The sequence below is a fragment of the Conger conger genome, chromosome 10 (assembly GCF_963514075.1).
Source record: "Conger conger chromosome 10, fConCon1.1, whole genome shotgun sequence".
Lineage (NCBI taxonomy): Eukaryota > Metazoa > Chordata > Actinopteri > Anguilliformes > Congridae > Conger > Conger conger.
The window spans coordinates 35,836,030-35,859,661 of record NC_083769.1 but is presented as its reverse complement, the minus strand read 5'-3'; the positions used below and the strand labels follow the sequence as shown (position 1 = coordinate 35,859,661).

Sequence of the window (23,632 nt, the reverse complement as noted above, 5' to 3'; positions counted from 1 at the left end):
ATCATTACAGGCAATATATTTATTTTTAAAAGGTCCACGTGGAAAAAGAGGGTTTCCGAAAAGAATCACGTTTAGGAGAACCGATACAGTTCTGTTATCAACAATCGAGATAAACGTAATTTAACCACTATAGGGAATAAGTGTATGGCAACCATGTGCATATTCATGTGTGGATTCTGCATGCTTGTGAAATGTAATTGTGTAGGTTATTTCATATTACATTAGTCTACTTGTAAAGTCTTCCAGCACTGACAGCAGCGTTGCAGTTTCAGGAAGTGTAAGATATAAAAGGCACACCATTTTTACATTTCTGTGGGTGGAGGATAGAAAATAGACTGGTGGCCTGAAAACCACCTAGACCAAAACAACCACATTGGTGAAGGTCACAACTCTGATATGACAGTTCTCTGTAAAAAGCACTATACAAATAACATTTATTTGACATCTATTGCAAGTCACTGCACTGGCTCCCAATGTCAGCGCAAATGTAAATCAGCAGGAGCACTTTAATCCAGAAACAGCCAAGCTGTGACGTAGAAGCGGACCTTAATGTGACCATTCTAGAAGTTATGAAGGCTTTTTATTGTTTTAACAATACATACATAACTTTGTACAAAAAAAGTCTGACACAAATGACAAGGCTTTTGTTACAAAATAAGAATCGTTGAGGATGAGCCAGCACAAATTGCATTCTGAGCTTATCATGCATTCTGATAGATTGTTATATGACGTTCTGATATAATACAATGATAACACTACTGCAGTGTAGGGAAGTAATGGGCAAGCAGTGGTGCCCTCCTGACCCAGACTTAAATCCCAAATACTGGAACTGTGGATGTGTAGTAATGGACACCATTTCAATGTGAAGACAAGGATGACGCGGATGGTTTAGTCACCCTTTGTACCAGTCTCAAACATCAGAGTTTCACCTGGCAGCCGTGCCCAAGACATCCACATTACAATGCTTTACTGCCATTTTGGTGGAATGTTGCCACTTCTACCTTTTAATTACACATACTGACCAAATCCATAAATACAAAATGATTTGCTGTTCAAGAGTAAGAAGCATTTAAAAAAATGTTTAAAATGTAAAAGTGTCTCTGTAGGAAGACCTGCCTTCCCCCCCCCCCCACTCTCCTTGTCTATGCTGAATTAAAGTACATGTCTAAAACCAGAATGTTTAAAGCCCTGGGGACCACAAATTGCATCAGTCACACCCATGTTCAACCCACAGATGGAACACTCAGGCTGAAGAACCAAAAACAAACATTTTAATAGACACAGTAAAAAAAGAAAGCAAGAAAAACCCATGTAGCCCCCATATTTACAGACCCCCTCCCCAGTATGCGCCATCCCCTCTGAAATCCACACCAGAAATGGACAGCAGGAAGGACAGGTTATCATGCCCCCTGTAAATGTAGACCAGGGTGTCTCAACGTTCTTCACAGATCACCACAGGGACGTTCCCATCTCAGACACGAGTTGTGCTGTGCCCCACCACATCAGTCATCAATCGTGGGCAACCAGAATGCCTGCAGAGAGACCAAGTCAAGCTGGGTGAGTGCGTCTGTGTGCATGCAGACAAGTGCACAAGACTACAGGTGTGTGTGCAAGTGATGAACCAGGAGAGCATCTCACCATGTTGGAGCAGGCACTGGCAAAGGTCATGAATTTTGGGTTGAACTGGAGACAAGTGACAGGACCAGTGTGCTTGCCATCCAGAACCGCCACCTTCATCCCACTCTCTGCATTCCACACATGGATCTTCCCATCCTCTGAGCCTGAGGAACACAGACCAATTAAGATGAGGGGCATAAGGGAGCAGGGGCATTTGAGCCAACCACCAGCAGGGAATAACAGACATAAAATAACTCTTGCCACTGGTAAAGGCAGCATTTGACTTTCTTAATGGTCTCTGGGCTCACCGATCATCATGAACTGAGAATCAGGAGTGAAGGAAGCTTCCAGGGTGACTCCTTTACTGTTGTTGTAGCCCTGCAGATGCACACAAAACAATGCACAGATGAACTAAAAAACATGCCAAGGTGTACAGAGTGGGGCTCTGACACGATGTACACTGGAGAATGGCTACACAGGAGCAGATCCTCACCCCAAAGGAGTGCAGCATGGCTCCTTTGAAGGCATCGAGGAGGCGGAGAGCACCCCCATTGGTGGAGACAAGGATCAGTTTCCCATCATTGCTAAACTTAAGCCCAGTCCATTCACAAGTACGGTCATACTGCAGCTTAAAGGTAGCGAAAGGGCCCTAGAAGAAATACCAGCAGTCAAAAACACACAAGCACATACATGCAAGTCCCCCACAAATACATAATATCAACAACAACACACTTTAGTCTTAATGACCCCATGAGCACACATTCCATACCAAGGCAAGTATGGGCAGAAACTACATACCTTGTCAAAGGAACGCAAATCATACAATTTGACCATCTCAGAATTGACTCCGGCAGCGAAGATCAGCCCCTCAGGGTCGAAGGAGCACACAGGCTTTCCCTGCAAGTGCATCAGCCCCTGGGACAGACAGGTAAAGGAGAGAACATACATGAGGACTAACTGACTGGGGACTGAGGCAAGCAGCTCCATGCAAGGGAGGGAGTGCTAACATTGGTGTATGACAAAGGGGTACAGGCAAAACAAGAACCCATGCAAGCAAAATCATAATTTTATATGGTAACACTATGCATTAAAAAAACAAAGAAAAGCAAATTAGCATATCTAGCCCATTTAATTTCATTCAGATTCAAAAAATTGTAATTCTGAAAGCAACAAAATGTTAATACTGCCAACAGCAGCAGGATTTGGCATTGGTCATATGGAGACTGTTTATCAAGTAACAAACATGACATTTACGCAATCAGCAGAATGACCATTACAATACAACGCTTCAATAATTTTTTTAATACATAAACTATTTCTTAACACTGGTGTGGCTAAAGCTGGTAAGCTGAACAGTGCTTTAAAATGAGTGCTTCTGAAAGATCAATGATGCTCAAAACTCAAAATTAAAATGGTACCGATCTCAAAATGTACATTTGAAACAACAATGCCATAATACATGATGCTCTTCAATGTCTGTGGAACACCTCCCCCCTAAACAATGACACATGAAGGTGTGCCTCCCTATTATCACTACTCTAGGGACATAACTTCACCCACCTGGCAGTTTGGGGACCGCAAGTCCCAGAGCCGAATGGTTTTGTCCAAGGACCCAGAGATGAAGGTGTCATCCACAGGAGACATGGAGAGCGCAACAACCCTAAAACGCCAGAATACCTTTTCAAGAGCTTCTCAAGAGCATATAACCAGAAGCTGAATGATGCATCATGGCATAACTGCACTCATGGTATCAAATCTACTGCCACTTAAAAAATATTGAAACACAGATCTGACAGTGGAGCATGTGCTTATTTGTGTATGGCAGGAGCAACATGTTTTACCATACTGGTGTATCACTGTCCATTCTCCTGCCAACGAATACTCCTACTTAAAGGGATTAGCATTTTCTACGACTGTCATGTGAAATCCAATGCAGGCCTCTAAAGCTGCTCTAGCTCAATACATAAGGTAATTGGTCGTTATTAAGACACAAAATTAGACTACGAGTTTGGTGCAATGAACAAATTATCACATTAACTACATATAGTGAGACTACCACTTGCGGTTGGGGGGAAAAAAAACTATCTTCTAAAACATGCAATTTTAACAAAATGAAGTTGTTTAATACAAGTAGAATTTAATTCTTCTTTTGTGACACTAATCTGTATAATTTTAATTATGTTCTATTTAAAGCACAAGATGTGATGAAACTAATGAATTTATATTGGTATATGAGAAATACTGATAAGCATTAAGGAGGCACAGATGGGCAGTCATTGACCTCACCTCTTGTTGTGTCCAGGGAAGTACCGGATATACTTGTTGTCATGTAGAGACAGGTATCGGATTGTGTCTGTTAAGTGGCACATTGACAGTGAGATTAAGGTGTAGAAATACATTTTCCAACTTGAGTTTCTGTGCCAACAAAGACCACAAAAATGTAAATCACTTCCAATATTTGCAGGGGAAGACAACAGAGGCATGATTATAAACAAACCTGGGCCAGGCGATGAGTGGGATGCTCTGTCCTGGGCAAGGCAGTGGCCTGTACAGTTAGCTCCAGAACCGGGCGGAATCACAGACCCTCAAACTGTACAAACAACTACCTCAGCACAGGACAGGCGTGTAACACACAGCAGGATCCTTAGCTGCCAATTCCTGAAGCTGGAGAGTCAACTGTAGTCAAACTCATTCATGACAAGACTATCGCAAATGTCCTATGCACCATCGGTAAAGTCTCTGAGGAAGCAATTCCCAAAAAATATATAGTGAGGCCAAACTAAAATGTTACCACAATGTGGATTTTCATCAAGGTACATACTAATAAGTAAACAAAGACCCACCATCAATTTTATTCGAGCTGTAGACCACCGTGTTGGCCGCATGTGTGTATCGAATAAGATCCACTCCATACTTCTTACTGTAGAGAGTTCGTTTTGGCCTTGACCAGAAGCAGGAAGAGAAAAGGGAAAGGAGAGAATTGTGGATTAGTATCACTGGAGTAACATGAGGCCATCTCCACTCCGGGGATAAAATTCATAATACACTGACCAATTAGGTCAACAACGTTTGTCAACTGAGCAACGTTAGCTGCGTAATTACAAAGCCAAGCTTTTACTGCAAATCGACCTTGCATGAAAACATAACTTGCATGCACGGGACACATTAATACATTGCACCTAATTTCAAACTGCATGGTTTAGTTCGGAGGACTATTTTTTATTTTAGAAAATAAAAAGGGTGTCGTTGAACGTGTTATTTATAAGCTTTAGGGTCACGACTTGTGCGTGAATTCGGTTAACGTTACGTACACTGGAGATAAATCGCGCCCACTTCAAACCAGAAAGAAATTCCATGCCAGTTAGCCAGCCAATGTCAATTACCCAATTAGTCTACAACGTTACTGAACGTTAGCTAATATATATAGCATACTACACCAAATCAACTAGCTAAATGCACGCTTCTCATTCGTAGCTAATAGTTTAGCGAATGATTGCAATTTTTCGACAGTTTTGTTCCAATCAGGTACAAATGGTTAGCGATAGCTTAACTAAGTTAGCCAACTGCCTAAAAAGAGCTGACCGAACTTTTAACGATTCGTTTTTTGTTGTAGCTAGCTACGGACTGCACCATGTTAGTATTTAACATTGTCTAACGTTACCCATCACCATACGTTATTTGTAGCTAGGCTAGCTAGGTAAGTTCACTGAAGCTGGATCATTCAAACTCATTAGCTGGCAAGCTAAATGCTAGCTAACGTTAGCATAAAATAAATCAAGTGTGACTTTAATTTCCAATAGTTTTGAAAATAAAATCAAGCAGTAGGCTGTACTGATTTACTAAGCCAATGTATCGATTTGTATTCTAAAACCCGGGTAATGTTAACTAATTTGGAACTGCACATAAATCGTGGATAGTAGTAAGCTAGTCTATATCTGCCGTAGGCCTCTAGCTAGGTAGCTACAAAGCGCAGAATTCGGCCTCCTCTTCTTGCACGCTCTTCATCAGGACGCTGTCAATGTTAGATTAAAATGTAATGCATTTGGCCTCACTTTCCCTCCTGGCAGTCGTATAATACAATGGAGTCGTCGTCGCTACTGGAAATTACAGTCTCGCCGTTCGAACTGAAATCAAAACAGTTGATTTTGTCCGAGTTCTCTCGGAAAACCTTGGCGACCCTAAAACTCCGCAGCACAGTGTCCGTAAGCTTCATGGCCCCTGTCCCTGTTTGGGCACCGGCCTCTCCTTTGCGGATCTCAAAATAATTTCTACCACTCCAAACGATAGTTTGGGCAGCTATTATAATATAATATTGACAGAACGATACTGTTTATTCACACAGGCGTTTCAAATGTAGAAACGAAAACCCGCCTGGAAGAGTCTCGACGCCTGATTCTGAGGCAAGCCCCGCCTTCCTATCGACGGACACGCGCACGTCCCAAGGGAGCACGCATCCTCCATTTTACGTTTGTTTCAAACTATTCAGTACTACATTTCCCATATTCAATGCCGCGTGACAAAGTAGGGGTGTGTCCACAAAACTCTTATGGTGGATAGGTTGTTTCTGTAACATGTTTGTCAGTAGTTCGAAAACGATTCTTGAAAATATAGTTTGACTTCATCACCAAGGTAACCTTAGCCAAATCGTATTCTCTCGGCGTTCAGTTTGTAGCCATGATGTATCTTCTGCTACTGATCTTAAACGCATGTTAAGACTTCATTAGAAATTGTGTACAGTATCTACATATTATTTTTCAGAGGAATCACACAAATAACAGAGTAAGAATACAAAGGAGGAATGTAACTAGCTATGACTGGTCTACGAGCTGGATGGAGTTAATCTGATTAACGGATTTGCAATGACCAAATTCGCTATAACATCATTTACATTATGGTGCAAGAATGCATATATGGGTTTGCTTCTTTCAAGTTACGGATGTTTTTCGAAATAGCCTACTGTCTATGCGATGCATATCTAGAAGGTTGTCAGTCCCTCTCGCACTCTACGTAGCCAATAAGAGAGGACACACTTTACTGTTGAATGGTGGGGAAGACTGGAATGGATTAGAACTCCACAAGTGCCACTGACTGGCTGCTGACCCTTGCTGATTCAGTGAAACCTTTCATGCGCAGACATGCGCTTTCAGGCCTCCGCTGCTGTGTTCCATTTCTCTGAGGTGCACAGTCATAGTCAATTATTACTCATACTGTCAACAGAGGCTGAGCAGACCTCTGAACCTGAAGTGAAGTTTAATCTGTGATGTTCCAGCAGAACAAGAAGAGAGCTCAGTGTGTGCAGTTAAGTAGTTCCCTGACCAGGTAGGTACAAATCTTAGTTTTTTTTTTCAAATGAGATCCAGTTGACCTGAAGCAAAGAGGGTTTTTCAGCTTCTGTGTCTTCACAAGTCTCCTGCATCTCCCTCATGTTAATTCACTGGTGTATTGACAAACATTCTCACTGAGCTGTACAGGAGAAGCAGTGATTATAGCCACAAAAAATATGAAGTATTAATATATAAAATATTAAGGGCTCTATGAACTAAGATCATGTAAAGTTCTCTTATGTTGCAGGTGTTCAGCAGCGGTCCCTTTGTGAGCAAGGTGTGATTGAAGCATGGCACGTGTCCTGTCTCTATCTTGGCCTCTGTCTCTTTGTCGCTCCCTGGGTTTAGGGGGAGTGTCAGTGCGGAGTATGTCGCTAGACGAGCGAGCCCGGGTGGTGTTTTCAGCTGCAGTGGGGGCAGTGCAGCCGGACTGCGTGGTGCGTAGGAGCCTGGAACGGAGCGGAAATTGCCTCAGTGTGGCTGGACGCAACTTTGACCTCAGACACAACCTTCACCTAGTGGGCTTTGGCAAGGCTGTGTTGGGTATGGCAGCTGAGACAGAAAGGATTGTGGGAGACCACCTTGTTAAGGGTGTTGTCAGCGTGCCACACGGTATCCGGGAGACATTGCTGCACCATGGAAAAGGGTAAAGACACCTACCTTCATTTTCATAGTAAATTTCACAACCATTTTTTAAAATACACATTACAAATACATTTCCTTGTGCTTACAATTAGGGGGGCAGTGCATAAAGGCCCACCTAATCTAACATGATTCCTACCAACCAATTAACTAGGCAATCATCAACAATTTTATACACCAAGTAACTGGGTGCTAATAATGAGAGTATTTCACAGGAGTTGCCTAGTGGGCACCTTCCTTCATGGGTGTTTCATTGAGTTGGGCCCATGACACTTCCAGATGGCTCAACGGTGAAGTCTAGTGTCCCAGACCCACTCCACTCCATACCTACATCAGATGCCCTTCACTTACCCCTAGTGTGCCCCATGCACAGAACAGTACCGAACGGACCTCCCCGGTGACTAAGGTTGTAACTAAACCCACTGGCACCGTTAACGCCTACTCTGTGCCACTACAATACAGCACCAATACGGTAATTATCTATACCACCACTGCTCCGAGCAACCATGCTACCAAACAATAGTATACAGCATGCACTGACTGCCAGTGTTTATCCTGGTTCAGTTCAGTATTATCTACGTAATAGTTGAGGTTAGGATTGCAGTTCAGTGAGATGATGCTGGGGTTCGGGACAGAAGGTACCCACTGTCACCATTTCCTTAGATGTGCCAAACAAAGGCAAGTAGGAATACTCTTAACTGCTGATTACACGCTGCTGCTATAACCCACATCTCCCCTTCTACTTCAGACAAATGCTGCTTGGAGCAGACACTCGTATTGAGGTGTTTGAAGGTGCCAAGCACAACTTACCCGATGCTAATGCCCAGAATGCAGCCAAACGAATCCATGAGCTGGCCAATGCCCTTACAGAGTCTGACCTGCTGCTTGTGCTTATCTCAGGTACTCATTACGAATTTGATGGACATTTGAAATGTTTATTTGGAACATTTTAAGCTTAACTACACCCGGCTCAGTTTTTGCAGGATTGTGCTTTATGAGGTCAGGTAAATGTCATCTACTCGCCCAATTACTTACTTGGACAAACTATAAATGCATGACTTAGGTCTACCTGTTACAGTTGTAATGTCTCATCCATTCACCACCTTAACAGAGGAATTTAAGATTATTCTGAACATTACATTTCAGGCACAGAATGTTTGCTTGCTTTAAGCCTTGACGACACATAACGTCATTTTTTAACACACCTTTTGTGTTACTTTCAAAACAGTCAAAAACACATAAATTGTATATTTGTAACACAAAAGTAGTAACTTTGACATAAAGTAACACAAACATGTGTTGGATATTAACACATCCTTTCTAAGAGTGTATAAAATAATCGTGTCCTTTTCTGTAAGCAGAAAAGTGTCGTACCAGTATGCTTCATGTATGATTGTGTGCATAAAGGTGGTGGGTCAGCACTCCTGCCAGCTCCAGTGCCTCCTATCTCACTGGAAGAGAAACAGGATGTGACACGAAAATTGGCAGCTGCTGGTGCCACCATCCAGGAGCTGAACACAGTGCGCCGTGCCCTCTCCTTACTAAAAGGAGGAGGCCTAGCCCACTCTGCCTACCCTGCCCAGGTAACTCACACAAATAGGGTACAGCCACAAGTGGCGCCCAAATTTGAGCCCCATTTTACAACATGCCAACCAGGTGCAGTGCTCTCCCTACAGGTGGTGGCTCTGATCCTGTCAGATGTGATAGGAGACCCTCTGGACTTGATCGCCAGCGGCCCCACAGTGCGCAGTGTGATGCGGCCAGAGGAGGTGTGGGCGGTCCTGGAGCGCTATAGGCTCTCTGCCTCACTACCTGCATCAGTCAGGGAGGTGCTAGGAAAAGCAGGGCCACAGTGGAGACAGGAGAGGAAGCCAGATGAGGAGGCCGAGCATGTGCTGAACACTGTGATCGGTTCAAACAGCATCGCTCTAGAGAGTGCAGCCCGGTCTGCACGGGAGATCGGTCTTCGTCCGGTTGTGCTCTCCCCCGGGGTGTGCGGGGACGTCCGCTCCGTTGCCCATCTCTACAGCCTGCTGGCCCGCTTTGCCTGTGCCCCAGGTGCCTCCTCCCCCGACCTGAGCACCTCCATCCTGGAGATAGGGCCGGAAGTGGGCGTGGAGAGCTGGGATCTGTACCGTGTCATGCAGGCGCTTCGTGAGGGCCGTGGGGAAGGCTGGGATGCCACCTGCCTGCTGGCAGGAGGAGAACCCACGGTGCAGCTGACGGGAACGGGGAAGGGAGGCCGGAACCAGGAGCTGGCACTGCGGTTGGCGATGGAGCTGGGCGGGGAGAGCCTCCTGCAGGACGTGGTGTTCCTGAGCGGAGGGACAGACGGGCAGGATGGGCCCACGGAGGCGGCGGGAGCTGTGATTGATGGGAGGCTACGTGAGGAGGCGCAGGGGCAGGGGCTTCCCCCAAAACCTTTCCTCAACAACAACGACTCCTTTACCTTCTTCTCGCAGCTGTCTGCTGGCCGGCACCTGCTTCTTCCTGGGCTCACTGGTACCAATGTGATGGACGTGCACCTGCTACTATTACCCACACCCGCTACCACCCCCACCCCATGAGGGCACCACTCACCCCTGGCCCCAGGTGGGCCCACATGGGTCACATACGATTCTACGGGAACAGGTCTATGTGGAGGGACAGAAAATGGCACTGTAAACTAAGAAGACAAAGAAGGCATGCTGTGATCGTGTCAGGTGTAGCTTGTCGTCCCTGCAAAGGGGTGGATTCTGTGATCCTATTCATTGAACACACTGCTGCCGTAAACACTAAAACAGTTGGACCAAGAAAACCTACTGTAGGCATCACATTTGTCAGGAAGGTTGTCTAAAGTATTCTGCTTGTCCTAACTGTATTATATATTTGTCATCAGGACACATGGAAAATAACACTGAAAGCGATGTTTCGTAAATAAATTATATTGACTATGCTATAGTGGATTCATCATTTATTAACCATAGATCTGTGCTTTACTGATAATGTGTTTGCTCTTTACTCATTGTAGATACTCATACAGACACTTAAGTCACCTATAGGAGTCAATGATATTTGAAAGATCTTCCTGTTTAAAATAGTGCTGGATAATATAAGCGTTTAAAAAAATGTATAATTTAAGATAAATAAAATTAATAAATTTAAAATAAAATAGATAAAATAAAAGTTTAACAAAAGAGCTATACAATGAATGAATAAAAAAAAAACGTAGAATCAGATGTATAAAATGTGGTGTAGCTAGCTATGAGCCTTTGGAGTTAAAGGCCATTGACAGATTTCCACATAACATATTCACCGAAATGTATTATGTTGTATTCTGATAAGCCATAGAGCTTATCAGACCAAAGTCCTAAAAAAAATGTTCAAGGGTTACGGACTTATTGACCAGTTTATCAAGCTGAACATCTGACCCAGTGGTCAGACTACAAAAATATAACCTTATCTAAGTCCTGCTGGATAAAACATTTACAAAGTAAAATCTCTGAGCACAATGCTGGATGACAGAGAAGTGCACTCTTGAGTTAACATGATTATTCTGGCCCATTTGCTCTTTTAATGATGATTTTGCAAAGAGCTTGCCCCCACTTCTGGTGAAATTTGAACGCCTTGGATTGTGTGGTGTATCATGTTCCAGTTATACTTAGCCCAGCTCTAGCTCAAATTAGAAGTGAATCTCTTAGTGTGGATATTATACCTGCTACAGCCCTAAAAAAAAGATTGGTCTAGACCCTGGGCACATCTGGTTCTGCTCTTCAGTGCTTTGGGTCTGTTTTACTGACAGACAATAGTTTGTGATCCTTGGAAACCGTATATCCTCAGTAACATAAGGTGTAGTGCAAAATTCAACTGCCAGAGTCCTTTCCTGATCTAATGAGGATCATATTACACCTGTTCTTTAATCTCAGTACAGAATTGACGTCAACGTCCTCACCCACATAAGGCTCTCCATGGTTCTGCCCTTTACTCTTTAGTTTCAAACAGTTTATTTTGGTCAGTCTATTGTTTGGCCTATGTCTCCGTTATGTTCTTATTTCTCAGCCCCATAAAGGCTTCCTTGACTGCCATTGGCACAGCTCCGGTCCTCAATTTGACAAACGGCAATAACAAGACTCAAGTCAGGACTGAAAACTGAAAGCTTTCCTTTACATAGACTAAAGAAGCGATTGAATACACCTGACTAATTAGAAACAGCGGAGAAGCCAATTGTCCAATTATCTTTGGTCCCTGAAAATGGGGGTTATATGTGTAAAAAGAGATGCAATTCCTATAAGGATCACCTCACCCAATATGGATGTAAATGCCCTCAGATTAAAGGTGACAGTCTACACTTTAGCCTCATATTCATAGTTTCATTTCAAATCCAATGTGCTGGAGGACAGAAATTGTACTGTACTGCATATGGCAAGCACTTGAGAAATGTAAGGATCTTTGACTGGGTTAATTTACACTGATTAACTTTGACAGCCATCCATTATCTTATCCATTTCTCCCAGTTCAGGGTTGTGGGGGGCTGGAGCTTATCCCAGCATGCATTGGACAAAAGGCTGGAATACACCCTGTACATTTATCGCAGGGCACAAACACCATTCACCCCACTGGCACACTCATACCTAATTTACGCTCTCCAATTAGCCTATCCTGCATAGCTTTAATCTGTGGGATGAAATTGGAAAACCCAGAGTAAATCCACACAGAAACGGAAAGAATATTCAAACACTACACAGAAGGGCTCCAGCCGAATCAAACCTAGCGACAGTGGCTCACGCAATGACAAAATCTTGAAATTCCTACATCTATAAGCATAAATTATGTGATTACATTTGTCACAACTGCTGAGGAACTAAAGTTGGAGGAGGGTAAATGTCTAAAACTATGCCAAACATTTACATCTTCCAAGTGAGAGCATGTGATATCAATTCATACGGCCTATTTCAAGCCTTTAAAGATAGCCATGATTTCACAAATGTACACAGCTGGGTCTGACAGGCTTTTATTGTTTTACAGCAAACACGTGATATGATGTTAGCAACTATAGGTTCTCAATCACAATCTTCCAATTACTTACTGTCAATTCTCCATGCTTCCTAGAAGGTCTGCTAGTTGAGTGGGATGTAGAGCCAGATTTGGGACTGCAGGACAATGAAGCCAGGATTTCACAGTACACAAACAGAAACCCAGCATTTCCCTGATCCTCGCATTGCTCCCCCTCCAGGTCATGTTTAAAACCAACCCACTATCAACCCCTAGCACCTTTCTTAAAACAAGCGCAGAATGTTGGTTTCTGACTGCCTCAGGCAGATTAGCTGGGTTTACTAGCCAGGCCTGCTACTTTTATCCAGCCTTATACACTGAACAGCAGCCTACGAGTGTCCCAGGCAGAAACAACACTGATGATGACTGAGGCAACAGTCAGGCAAATGAGTGAAGGGAACAGGAGTGCTGTCAGTAAATACATACAAGTGGTGTAGGAATCACCTAAGTGTAAAACCTTATTCCAGATATCATCCTTCTTGAGTCATATGGAGGAGGCAGAGATCTTCCCCTTCCACAGCATGCTGCTGAGATCTACACTGTGCGGCTGACCAAGACCAGTCAGCTAGACAGAAAGCCAGTGAACGGAGTTCTGCCACTGCATTATGACAGAAAAAACATGTTCTAAATCTATCAAACACTGGAAAAGGGCCAGCTGCTCTTTGTGACAGCTGGCCCACCAAATCCACTGCTACTAGTAGTATACACAGGTAGGACTGGATCTCACAAGAGGTGGGGGAAATGCATAAAATGGGACCATAAGAAAACCTCATCCACATGTTGAGGATGACATGATACATTTCCTAATGGTTTTGATTTGTGAAAATGTTTTTTTTTCTTCTTTTTTTTCCTGTGTGGTTAATGATGAGTTTTCCTCCTTGACTGGCATTTGATTCAGCCCCAGCCCAGCTGCTCCAGAATTTCCACATGAACGCAGTGCCCTGACTCTGGCAAGGATTGGCAGGAATCCCTCACATCTGCTTGGTTAGAGAGCCACAACACTGCAGTAAGATCAGCCAGGACCAGCAGTAGGCATGTCCTCGTTACTCCCGATGCGTCTTGAAGGCTTCCCCTGCAGCACTCTCCCTGACGGAAAAAATATTGAAAATCAAACTGTTTGTGTACTGTTGTGCAATGCAACACACCCCCAATATCAAATGAAGGGGCCCCAAGGTGAAAGATGGATTGGTGGTGGAAGGCACCTGTGCTAGAAGAAGCAAAACTACAACCGGGCCCATGCTGATAGTGATTAATTAAATCAGATCCCCACCAAAATACCTAGGCGGGATACATGTAAAGCGACACCTGGATCAACAAAAGCACCTACCAGCCACTGAGGTGTGGAGCTGTGTCTGGGGTACCACCATTCTGTCCACCAGTACCTGCAGGAGGATAGAGGACGTGTATTAAATAAGATAATACAAATATGTCCATAATCTGTTATCCTGGATATGAGCACGGAGGTAATTAACAGATTTATGAAATTCATCCTAGAAAACGACAACCTGCCACACACCAAATTGGACTAGGTGGAAGCAATTGCACCTAACCCAACATGTGCAAATTACTTTATTAATTTACTTTATTGTCATCACTTCGTATCTTTGAAAGGCTAATGTCCACACACAGAGATATTGAAACTAGCAACTAGCACATTACGAGGTAAAAAAAACAAACAAACCAAAAAAAAAACATAAATGCGTGAACAAGCTAGCTGGCTAGCTAGCTACCTAGCATTACCGACTGTTACTTGGAAGCACATCAACAAGCCATTAAATAGCTGGTCTGGACTGGTCGGTTCTTACCTTGCCTGTAGTACATGTCGTTGACTGTGTTTCCATATACTTTCCACGCAAAGTGAATGGCAATAAGACTGAAGACGAGCCAGCTGAACAGGATTTTAAATATGGCCACCCTCATATCATTGGCTAGCCAGTCTTCCACAAATTCAGACAGGAAAGACACCAGGCCGTCCATAATTCGTGACACAAATTCGAAATCCCATGGCTCCTCCATTTTCCTACATAATCACACCGCAATATAATATAGAATTAGAAAACATTCGATTTAATTGAAATTTGTCCTAAAGCCATAGAAACAGACACCAGCCCCCTCTCTCCCGGTTTAGAAAGTGGGCTATAATCAGGCTGACTGGCAAAAACAAAGGCAAAATGTCGTCTGAGTTTTGACACCCAGATTCGTCATTTTGCAAAACATGCTCTCAGTAAATATTAATTTGTATTTATACATTTTCGCTTTCAGTAAATTTATTTAATCTAATATAAGCACTGAAATGATCCGCATAGCTAATTAAATTATGTTCCGACTTCAATGAATGTGCAATGTAGAAACCAAAGATATATGCAAACTATGATGATAGGTAACTTTACTTATTTCCTGTTGTATTTCATAATCACGCCTTTTACTGATAACATTCGGTAAATATTCAACATGTACGAGTGTGTGTATATATAGTTAATATTTACCGCGCTGATAAAGATATTAAATGGCGATCATTGTTTGCCACCTGGTGGTCATTTACGGGAATGTCGGACTACTCGCGTTTGAATTTGGAGTCATACTGCCACTATATATATTCCCAGAAGAGGGCAGTAGAATATTAGGTTTGAACCATAGACCGTCTGAAAATAGGTTTGAATCCAGTCTATGGGTTGAACATAAGTAATCAAATGAACATTTGTCTTGAAATGAACATTCATCACGTGTTTCTGTGGTGCTGTTCGTTAGGGCATGTTTGTGATTCATAAAGATTTGTCCATAAAATGAAACATGTCAACATGATTACACATACATGAGTGAAATTGTGAAATTAAATACTTTATAATGATTTTTTCCTAATATTTAATGATACTTTCAAGCTCATTCAACTATTCAAATATTTTATAAAACAAAATTCATAAAGGTGTCTGAAAATAACAAAAACTAAATAGAGTGAGCACCATAATTCACTGGACATAAATGTGTTATTTTGTACTCTAGTACATGTTATTCATCTTTGTCTTGTCTATCCACAAGACTTTATTCCAGAATTCTTGGGGCTCTTTTAATTACTTTTTAGCAAACTGCAATCTTGCCTTAGAGACTAGGTCATCCATTACAGTGGTCTTCCTCGGACTACCGGGTCTTTTGACATATTTGAGTTCACCTGTTGTTTTTTGTTGTGCAACAATGTACAACATTTTCTTGTACCTTTTATTTCAAGTTTTTTAGCATGTCTCTTCTGTATGTAATGTATACAGTGAAGTCTGCAAGTATTTGGACAATTTGCACCCATATCAGATGATCAGTGTAGGAATTACATATGTATATAATATATAGGCCCCCCCCCCCCCTCCCATTTTGGGCTTCTCAGCTGTTTCTGATTGGTCAGGTGTATTAAATCATTTCCTTATACGAAAACGTTCAGCATCTAGTCTTGACTTTAAGCTTTTGATTGCCATTGGAGACTGTTATTGGCATTTCTCAACAGAACGGAGTTGTGCCAATGATAGTCAAGGAAGCCATCATAAGGCTGAGAAATAAGAAATAAACAGTCAGATACATCGGCCAAACAATAGGCTTGCCCAAAAAAGCCATTTGGAACATATAATAAAAAACCGAGCTATAGAAAGGCAAGATTTACAATCGGCATAGGTGTTGCATTCATTTTCCAGCCTACATCCCTGCTTGTCCCACCCACTTGCCTGTTTTCCACACAGAGGGAGAAGGAGGCTGTTGCTCTTCCTGGTGTGTGGAGGAAGAGAGGCAGGTGAGCTGACAGGATAGACAGGTATGGGACTTTCACTCTCACGGTTTCTTTCACAGGATCTTTCTGCGGCTTCCGTTGTGTTCCTCTGATAGATTTCTTCAAAAGGAAAGTATGTTTTTCGGTCATTTACTTTGCCTTTTGTTATTATTTTGTTAACATGATGTTTTTTCTTTCGTGAAATGATCTTGTTGTATACGCGTGTGGCTGTTCCACTATTGTTGTAATATCAGGAAGTGGAACCAGGCAAAACAGGCAAGCTAGAAGAGTAAAATTATCTCCTTTAGTCTTAATAAAGATTTCTTTTTAAAATAAATAGATAAATAAGGAAATAATTGGTAACATTCATTGGAATGAAAGGTGTCAAATATTTAATCAGTTTCCAGTATTTCTTGTCTGGAAGCTTTAAATGTAAAGAGATACAATGCTTATAGTTATATTAGATTTTTAAATGTATTTATTTTATTAATATTGTATGGCATTATCTCAAAGCACGTACCGTATGATTTGTTGCGTCACATTCTGTCCCCTTTTTGGTTGTTTTCTTTGTGCTCTGTGTGCTTTCTGCGCTCTTGTTTTCCCTTCCTCCCTATTACGTGTCTCCACCATATGTGAATTTCTTTCCTGTCAATTGTCTCACCTGTTTCTCATTGTCTTTTGTCAGTGTTGCTTAAAAGCCTGGCTATGTCTGTCTGTCTTTGCTTTGTTTTGTGTCTTGCTCATATGCTTGGTCCCTGTAGTGCTAGCCTCTGGTTTCCCTTGATTATCTGTCTGTTCCTTTGCCCTGTTTTGAGTTGGGGTTTTTTTTGGAGGGGTTTCTCGTTCTGCCTGCCTGCTCAGTGTTCTGACTCCCTTTGTGTACCTCGACTACGTTTCGGATTAACCTTTGTTATTACCGGTTTGCCTACTCTCGACCCCTGCCTGCCTTATCTCTTGTCCTGCATTAAAGCCTGCCATTTCACTTCATCATTTAGTCTGCTTTCGGTTCTTCAGTCCTCAACTGTGGCATGTTGTTTTGCAGCAGGGGCATGTACACAAGTTTGGCGAAATCCCTTTTTTGTTGTAGTTTATATTGACATTCAATTTCACATTTTACTTCTCTTAAATGCAGTAGATTTTGCACACAATCTCTGTCCTCTCTTTTCCAGAACTCCTAAAACTATAAGGAGCCATTGGAACCTGACCTCTGCACAAAATATGAAGTGAGCATGACCGTGCAGTAAGCTTACCCTGGTGCTAACGGGTGGGGTCTAACCTCCAATAGCAAAAATACTGACCTAATTTTAAGAACCAATTTCAGACTCCTCTGTGGATCTCTACCGAACCTATCAAACATGGCCTCATAGGAATTTTACAGTTTTACAGATAGTATATTCACAGTCATCACTGTCTGTTCCAAACCATGTAAATCCTCCATGATTACTTTTCCAGTGTTATGAATTTGTTTGTCAATAAAGTAAAGTATATGACAATAGGTTGATAGGAATTAGTAGAGGCATGTGCTCTTCAGACAGACTATGGTATGTTATGGCATGTTATAACTGTTTTGTGGGGTGTGTTTGTTTTTCTGGAGAAGAGCAGTGTCACGGGCACATATCCTTCAGGGATTCCAGCAGCACTGCCAGGCACTGAGCAAGGAAAACAATGCTGGGTACTCCAGGGAATTTGAGGTACACTGTCACCCGTCTCAGACTTGTATAAAGAATGTGTTGGCACAGTCACCTTGTCAGCCTACTGCTATTTTCTCTGTGTTGGAGAAAAGAGGAGTAGTTTTATCCCTTTTATTTTGTACTTTGTACTGCATTAAATATATTACCTACCTATGAGGACAAACTCTTTGTTTGAATATTGTGTAGACTCATGGAAAGGTGTCAGATAGCACAAAGCAATTTGTGGAATGGGATTCTAAATAATTTCTTCAATGTAGCCTCTTATCTTATGTGTATGTGAAATCACCTTGCGTCCGAAATATATATTTAAAGTCTCCTAAAATGCTTGCTTGCTTCATATAAAAAATAAAAAAAAAGATCTGTTAAAGGTTTGAGATAACCTACTGTGACTAATGCAAATAGAGAAAATATAGCATGGACTGCATCTGTAGTGTGGGAGCCTAAGAAATGCTTCTTCAGAACTGGATATGTATTAGAGAATATGCATGGCCTCCTGAGATTTTTAGTTGTGAACCATCCTTGAGTTCATCAGCAGTAAGATCAACAGGAGTGACTGTGTTATTTTGTCTCACTTTCCACCATCAGTACATGAGCTAAACTGCTGAACTGCTATCCATTAGAACAGAGGCATTTTCCTTAAGGTTATGTTTTATGTCCACAGGAGCTGAATAATGTGGGGCTGGGGCTTGCGACTACGGCTGGACAATTGCATGTCAACAAAGGCAAAAACAGATACCCTCAAATCCTGCCATGTGAGTATTCTGCAGTGCATCAGGCCTAATGCAAAGAGTTGGAGAACCGCGGAACCCTGACCTTTCTTCTGATTGGCAGACGATCATTGTAGGGTGAGACTGGCCCTGCTGAACTCCCAGCTACATTCTGACTACATCAATGCCAGCTATGTCCCGGTGAGTTTGACACATACATTTGAACTGTCACACACCTCCTGTCCCCCTGTTCTTTCTGCCTCACACTTTCTGCCCAACTCTTCATGTGTCAGATTTACACATTTTCCACTTGTGCAGCTGGCGCCAGTCTGGCTCATTCAGACTCATTCAGACAGGCCGCTAACACAGTTCACACCAAAAAAAGGAATAAGAAGAGTTACAGATAATGGTGTGTAACACCAGGAAATGCCACAGCCTTGGACTGCAAACATGTTGATATTGATGTTGGTTTATTATCTTGCAGACCGCTTCTTGGTTAAAAATCAAAGCTTTTCTCCCTGTAGGGTGGTGCGTCTGCCCATGATTTCATCTGCACCCAGGGGCCCCTTCGGAGCACACGGGCAGACTTCTGGCGTATGGTGTGGGAGCAGAATGTTAGGGTTATCATCATGGTAACCGCCTGTATAGAAAACCGCGCAGTAAGTTACATCTCTGATGTCAGTCGTGTGAATGAAATGGTGGTGGGTAATAGAAAATTCACTGTTCAGGAACTAAGCAGGTTGAGGACCTGATTGCATAGTTAGCAATACTTAAAGTTCGCTAATACATACTTAAAGAACGCATGCAATCAAAGCCATGGTTTATTTGTGATAAGAGAACCCAAGAGAACAAATACTATTATATTAAGCCTTATTCAGATACTAAATGCATTTTGTATCCTGAGTGTGTGTGATTTGTTTTGTATGTTCTCACCTTCCTTTGCTTGTTTAAATCATTCTAGTGAATGTACGCGGCTGGCAGGTAATTCATTTTGCCAGGCTGAAATGTGTCTAAGGCTTGGTTTCACTGTATGTTTGCAGATGATGTGTGAGCCATACTGGCCACAGGAAAGGGTGTCGGTGTGTTATGGTGCAGTGCAGGTGACCACACTGTACCAGCAGCGAGGACCAGACTCCATCATCACTACCATGCACCTGCGCCAGGTGAGTGCACCTTTTCTCCTCTTCTCCCAGGACACCTGCCCTCCTGCCAGTCGTGTTTCCCAAAAAAGAATGAATCTGGAGAAATTGTATTTTTATAAGTAAATAACACCAGCACCTTTTTTTGCTTGTTTGCTTCATTTTTACAAAACCATCACAGGTAGATTGCTGTAATCTACTACAGTAGATTACAGCAATCAACTGTAATCTATTATACTATGGAAAAAAACAAACAAAACAAAATTGAAAAATTGACAAGCAAAGTCCTGACTGTGCCAGTAATGAGTTGACTGTAGCTGGCAGCCACACTGGTGACGCAGAATTTGCCATATTGTTGCCTAATGAGGGTGGGTAGTCCTTGCCTGTCTGCTTCCAGAGTACCAGCCAGCAGCAGGATTAAAAAAGTATTTTGGAGGAACTGTGTGGGCAACTTGTTATACTGTATGAGTTAACTGTTTACTGGATGAGGCGTATTGCTGTCTGAAAGCTGCATGTTATTAATTTAGCCCTCATTGTTCTCTAGGCAGGCAGCCCGGCTGAGAGGAGAATAACACATTACCAATACCCAGGCTGGCCAGATCAAGGAGTTCCCGAAAACCTTGTCTCCCTTTGCGCCTTTGCTGAGCTTATCCGGAAGCACCTCAACACCCTTCAACACATTGGCCCCACCATCGTCCACTGCAGGTCTAGTCTATATGCAAAAATGTCATATTCAGCTTTCCATTTAAGTGGATTTGTTTCTACATGATTACAGAGTTAGCCAGATAACTGCACAGAGTAAAACCGCACTTTGTACTATTTTCTATTTCCCTGATTTGAAGGGTCCTGGATTTATTTGGCACAGTCATCCAGCTAACTCAATAATCCTGCTTTATGGAAAAGGGGGCCTCTCAAACCTTGACAAGCAGTTCAGCAGTCATCACATAGAACTTGCCAACCTGTGTTTATCAGCAAAATCTTTTATCATTATTGTCATTAGAATATACCAGTCTTGTATTACATGCTGAGGTCTGTGTGTGTGTTTTCTCACCGATGTGTTTATTTTTGCTGCAGTGCAGGGGTGGGGCGCTCAGGGGCCCTTGTGGCCCTGCTGTGGCTGATGCAGCTATGTGTGCGTGGTGTACCCCCAGATGTGAGAGCGGTGGTCTACGATCTGCGCAGACACAGAGTGATGATGGTGCAGAACCTGGTGAGGCTGTAGTCATGCCCCCCCCCCCCATCAATCTACACTTAATAGCCCATAATGAAAAAAGTATCCAGACCATTTGCTGTGGAATTCTAAATTGTGGTCAGGTCCATTCTGTTTGCTTGATTTTTATTTATCCTTGAGATGTGTCTGGAATTGATCTGATCCACCTGTGGCAAATTGAATTGATTGAACAATAAAATTGTGGTGAGGCATTGATCAGGACATGGGTATAAAACCATTTATAAAGCTTGGAGTGTTCCCTGTTGTGGCCTCAACAATTGTGAAGTGGAAGTAGTTTGTAACCACTAGAACTTTTCCTAGAGTGGGCCGTCTGGCCAAACTGAGTAACCGGTTCTTGGAGGTGACAAAGAACATTAGGTGCATGAGGAAAAAGATCTGATGAGAACAAAATGTAACTCTTTGGGCAGAACTTTGGGCTAACAGCATTATGCTATAGGGGTGCTTCTCAGCGGCAAGGACAGAGACTGAACTACTGAAGACTGGGGCAATGGTTCACCTTTCAGCACAACAACGGCCCGAAGCATACAGCCAAGACCACGCTGGAGTGGCTTCGGAACAAGTCTCTGACTGTCCTTGAGTGGCACAGCCAAAGCCCAGACTTAAACCTCATAGAACACCTGTGGAGAGACCTGAAGATGGCAGTCCAGACGCTTCCTATCCAATCTGACAGAACTTGAGAGAATCTGCCAGGAAGAATGGGAGAAAACTGTCCAAATCAGATTTGCCCAAGAAGACTCATAGCTGTAATTGCTGCCAAAGGGGCTTCTACAAAGTACTTAATGGTCTAAATACTTATATTAATGAGAGATTCCAGTTTTCGATTTTTTACAAGTTGGCAAAAAGTTCTAAAAACACATTTTCACATTGCCATTATGGGTTATTAAGTGTAGATTGATGGGCAAAAATGGCAAGTTTATCCATTTAAAATTACATCTAAAACATAAGGTGTGCAAGAAGTGTATTTCACAAGAGTTGACTAACTTGCTAATTGGTCGACTGGAAAATGGTTGTGGCAGGTTGTTGTGAAGTGTCAGTATGCCCCCAGTGTTTCGCTCTAATGTGATTGTGTGCACTGTCTTTCAGGAACAGTATATATTTGTTCACGACTGCCTCAAGCACTGGCTGACTGTAGAGACATCAGGACACAGACCCCGGTGAGTGGCTTGTGATTATCATATATCACTATACTCACGCAAAAGTGGGTTAGGTGCTCTCATTTGCTTACAATACAGCAGCAGGTGAAGCCATGTCACCGCACATGAACTCATACAACAAGCGCTTAAAACTTTCAAGCATTTTATATAACCAAGGCAAGTATATTCTCAAGGCCAGTACTGGGTGCACCTCCAAAACGACTGTTGACTTTGTAACCTCTGGGGGAAGAGTACATTCACATATCTACATGTATTTTTATTTAAGAGGCACACAGGAGAGTCGGGGTCCTCCGCCGGACAGAGAAAGGGATACTCGGCGCTCGAGCCAGGAAGGCCACTCCTCCTCGGCTCATAGGAGCAGGGGAGACCACGAGCGGTCGCACCGACACCCCCAGCAGCACAGGCACAGGAGGAAAGAGTCAAGCAACACCAACAGACTGGGAAGTTCCTGAAAAAACCGCGGCTGGATTCAACTCCCAAGACGTGAAAGCGGGGACACTTCTCCACCCATGTAACCTGACACCGAGCGGAGGCTCCCAGTGGCAGAAAGCGGTTCCTCCGGTTCTTCAGGATGCCGTTCCTCCTGGTGACTGACGACACTGGCTGCATCAGCAGTAATGCAATAGGATATCAAAGTGGAATGTGGATAATCAACCTGCCTTTCTACCTCGTTTTATACCATTTCAAACCATACCGAGTCCTGTCCAGATCTGTATGGATAATCCTCTCCATTACGCCAGCCACGCCCCTCGGGTGCCTGTGGGCCAACTTCTGCAAGGTGCATGTGTATTGCACGTAAAGGACTGAGAAAATGTTGTGTGGCCATTTTTTATATGCATAAAGCATCTTTTTGAAAATGTTGGGTTTGTGTGATTTCTGAGTGTATATATAGTGACACACACACACACACACTTTAAAATTCATATATAATCACTATGCAGTTGTTATGATGTGGCACATCACAGGTCCAAGTTAAAAAGGTTGGGTGAAAAGGCCATATTCCGCCAATCAGAACATAAAAAGGAATTGCACTGGTTTATAACGTGACTTGGAGAAGAGTCGCATTTCCTGTGAGGAATATACTACACAAGCAAGAAGGTTTGCCTGGGGAAATGAAGGAATGCTTTTACCCATAATTTCGGCTGAAATCGAAGCCTTTTTGTAATTTGGATTCTTGGCTTTATGCTTGCTCTGATAAATGAAGGTTTCAATCAGGTGACGCACACTTAACCTGTTCAGGAGAGATTAGACGTTAAAGAGGCCATTAGTTTTAAAAATGCAACGATCAAGGGACTCTTAGCCGAAATGGCTGAATTCTTAAAGTTGGGATGATGCATATACGGAGGGGGTG

At 42.8% G+C, this 23,632-nt stretch overlaps 4 protein-coding genes across 18 annotated transcripts; 2 read left to right on the top strand and 2 right to left on the bottom strand.

Annotated features, from left to right (window-relative positions):
• Window positions 1-558: 558 nt before the first annotated feature.
• wdr82 (WD repeat domain 82) lies at window positions 559-6,054 on the bottom strand. Its single transcript, XM_061257502.1, has 9 exons — window positions 5,670-6,054; window positions 4,461-4,558; window positions 3,904-3,970; window positions 3,178-3,277; window positions 2,416-2,532; window positions 2,111-2,266; window positions 1,926-1,995; window positions 1,639-1,781; window positions 559-1,532 (listed from the first exon to the last, which is right to left on the bottom strand). Exons 1-9 carry the CDS (start codon window positions 5,828-5,830, stop codon window positions 1,503-1,505), a joined length of 942 nt encoding a protein of 313 aa, XP_061113486.1. The 5' UTR covers window positions 5,831-6,054; the 3' UTR covers window positions 559-1,502.
• On the top strand, window positions 5,058-10,519 carry glyctk (glycerate kinase). 6 transcript variants are annotated; one of them, XM_061257499.1, is made up of 7 exons: window positions 5,058-5,314; window positions 5,960-6,017; window positions 6,890-6,936; window positions 7,290-7,587; window positions 8,332-8,483; window positions 8,991-9,166; window positions 9,260-10,519. In XM_061257499.1, exons 4-7 carry the CDS (start codon window positions 7,310-7,312, stop codon window positions 10,148-10,150), a joined length of 1,497 nt encoding a protein of 498 aa, XP_061113483.1. In that variant the 5' UTR covers window positions 5,058-5,314; window positions 5,960-6,017; window positions 6,890-6,936; window positions 7,290-7,309; the 3' UTR covers window positions 10,151-10,519. The 6 variants fall into 6 exon arrangements, with proteins under 6 accessions (XP_061113483.1, XP_061113485.1, XP_061113482.1 ...); XM_061257501.1 differs by lacking the exons at window positions 5,058-5,314; window positions 5,960-6,017 and adding an exon at window positions 6,131-6,246 and having other exon boundaries at window positions 6,835-6,915; XM_061257498.1 differs by lacking the exons at window positions 5,058-5,314; window positions 5,960-6,017 and adding an exon at window positions 6,131-6,246 and having other exon boundaries at window positions 6,835-6,936.
• Window positions 10,520-12,557: 2,038 nt separating this feature from the next.
• Window positions 12,558-14,774, bottom strand: tcta (T cell leukemia translocation altered). Its single transcript, XM_061258084.1, has 3 exons — window positions 14,420-14,774; window positions 13,942-13,996; window positions 12,558-13,700 (listed from the first exon to the last, which is right to left on the bottom strand). Exons 1-3 carry the CDS (start codon window positions 14,628-14,630, stop codon window positions 13,658-13,660), a joined length of 309 nt encoding a protein of 102 aa, XP_061114068.1. The 5' UTR covers window positions 14,631-14,774; the 3' UTR covers window positions 12,558-13,657.
• A 1,321-nt stretch (window positions 14,775-16,095) lies between these two features.
• On the top strand, window positions 16,096-23,138 carry LOC133138942 (receptor-type tyrosine-protein phosphatase V-like). 10 transcript variants are annotated; one of them, XR_009709770.1, is made up of 11 exons: window positions 16,097-17,582; window positions 17,954-18,050; window positions 18,712-18,802; window positions 18,882-18,958; window positions 19,282-19,416; window positions 19,798-19,920; window positions 20,441-20,601; window positions 20,971-21,106; window positions 21,564-21,899; window positions 22,211-22,281; window positions 22,547-22,605. XR_009709770.1 is itself a non-coding variant. In XM_061258105.1 (11 exons), the coding sequence occupies exons 2-11, from the start codon at window positions 17,578-17,580 to the stop codon at window positions 22,731-22,733; spliced, it is 1,080 nt and encodes a 359-aa protein (XP_061114089.1). In that variant the 5' UTR covers window positions 16,100-16,404; window positions 17,529-17,577; the 3' UTR covers window positions 22,734-23,138. The 10 variants fall into 10 exon arrangements, 7 of the variants coding, with proteins under 7 accessions (XP_061114086.1, XP_061114089.1, XP_061114088.1 ...); XM_061258105.1 differs by lacking the exon at window positions 21,564-21,899 and having other exon boundaries at window positions 16,100-16,404; window positions 17,529-17,582; window positions 17,957-18,050; window positions 22,547-23,138; XM_061258104.1 differs by lacking the exon at window positions 21,564-21,899 and having other exon boundaries at window positions 16,100-16,404; window positions 17,529-17,582; window positions 22,547-23,138.
• The last annotated feature ends 494 nt before the right edge of the window (window positions 23,139-23,632 follow it).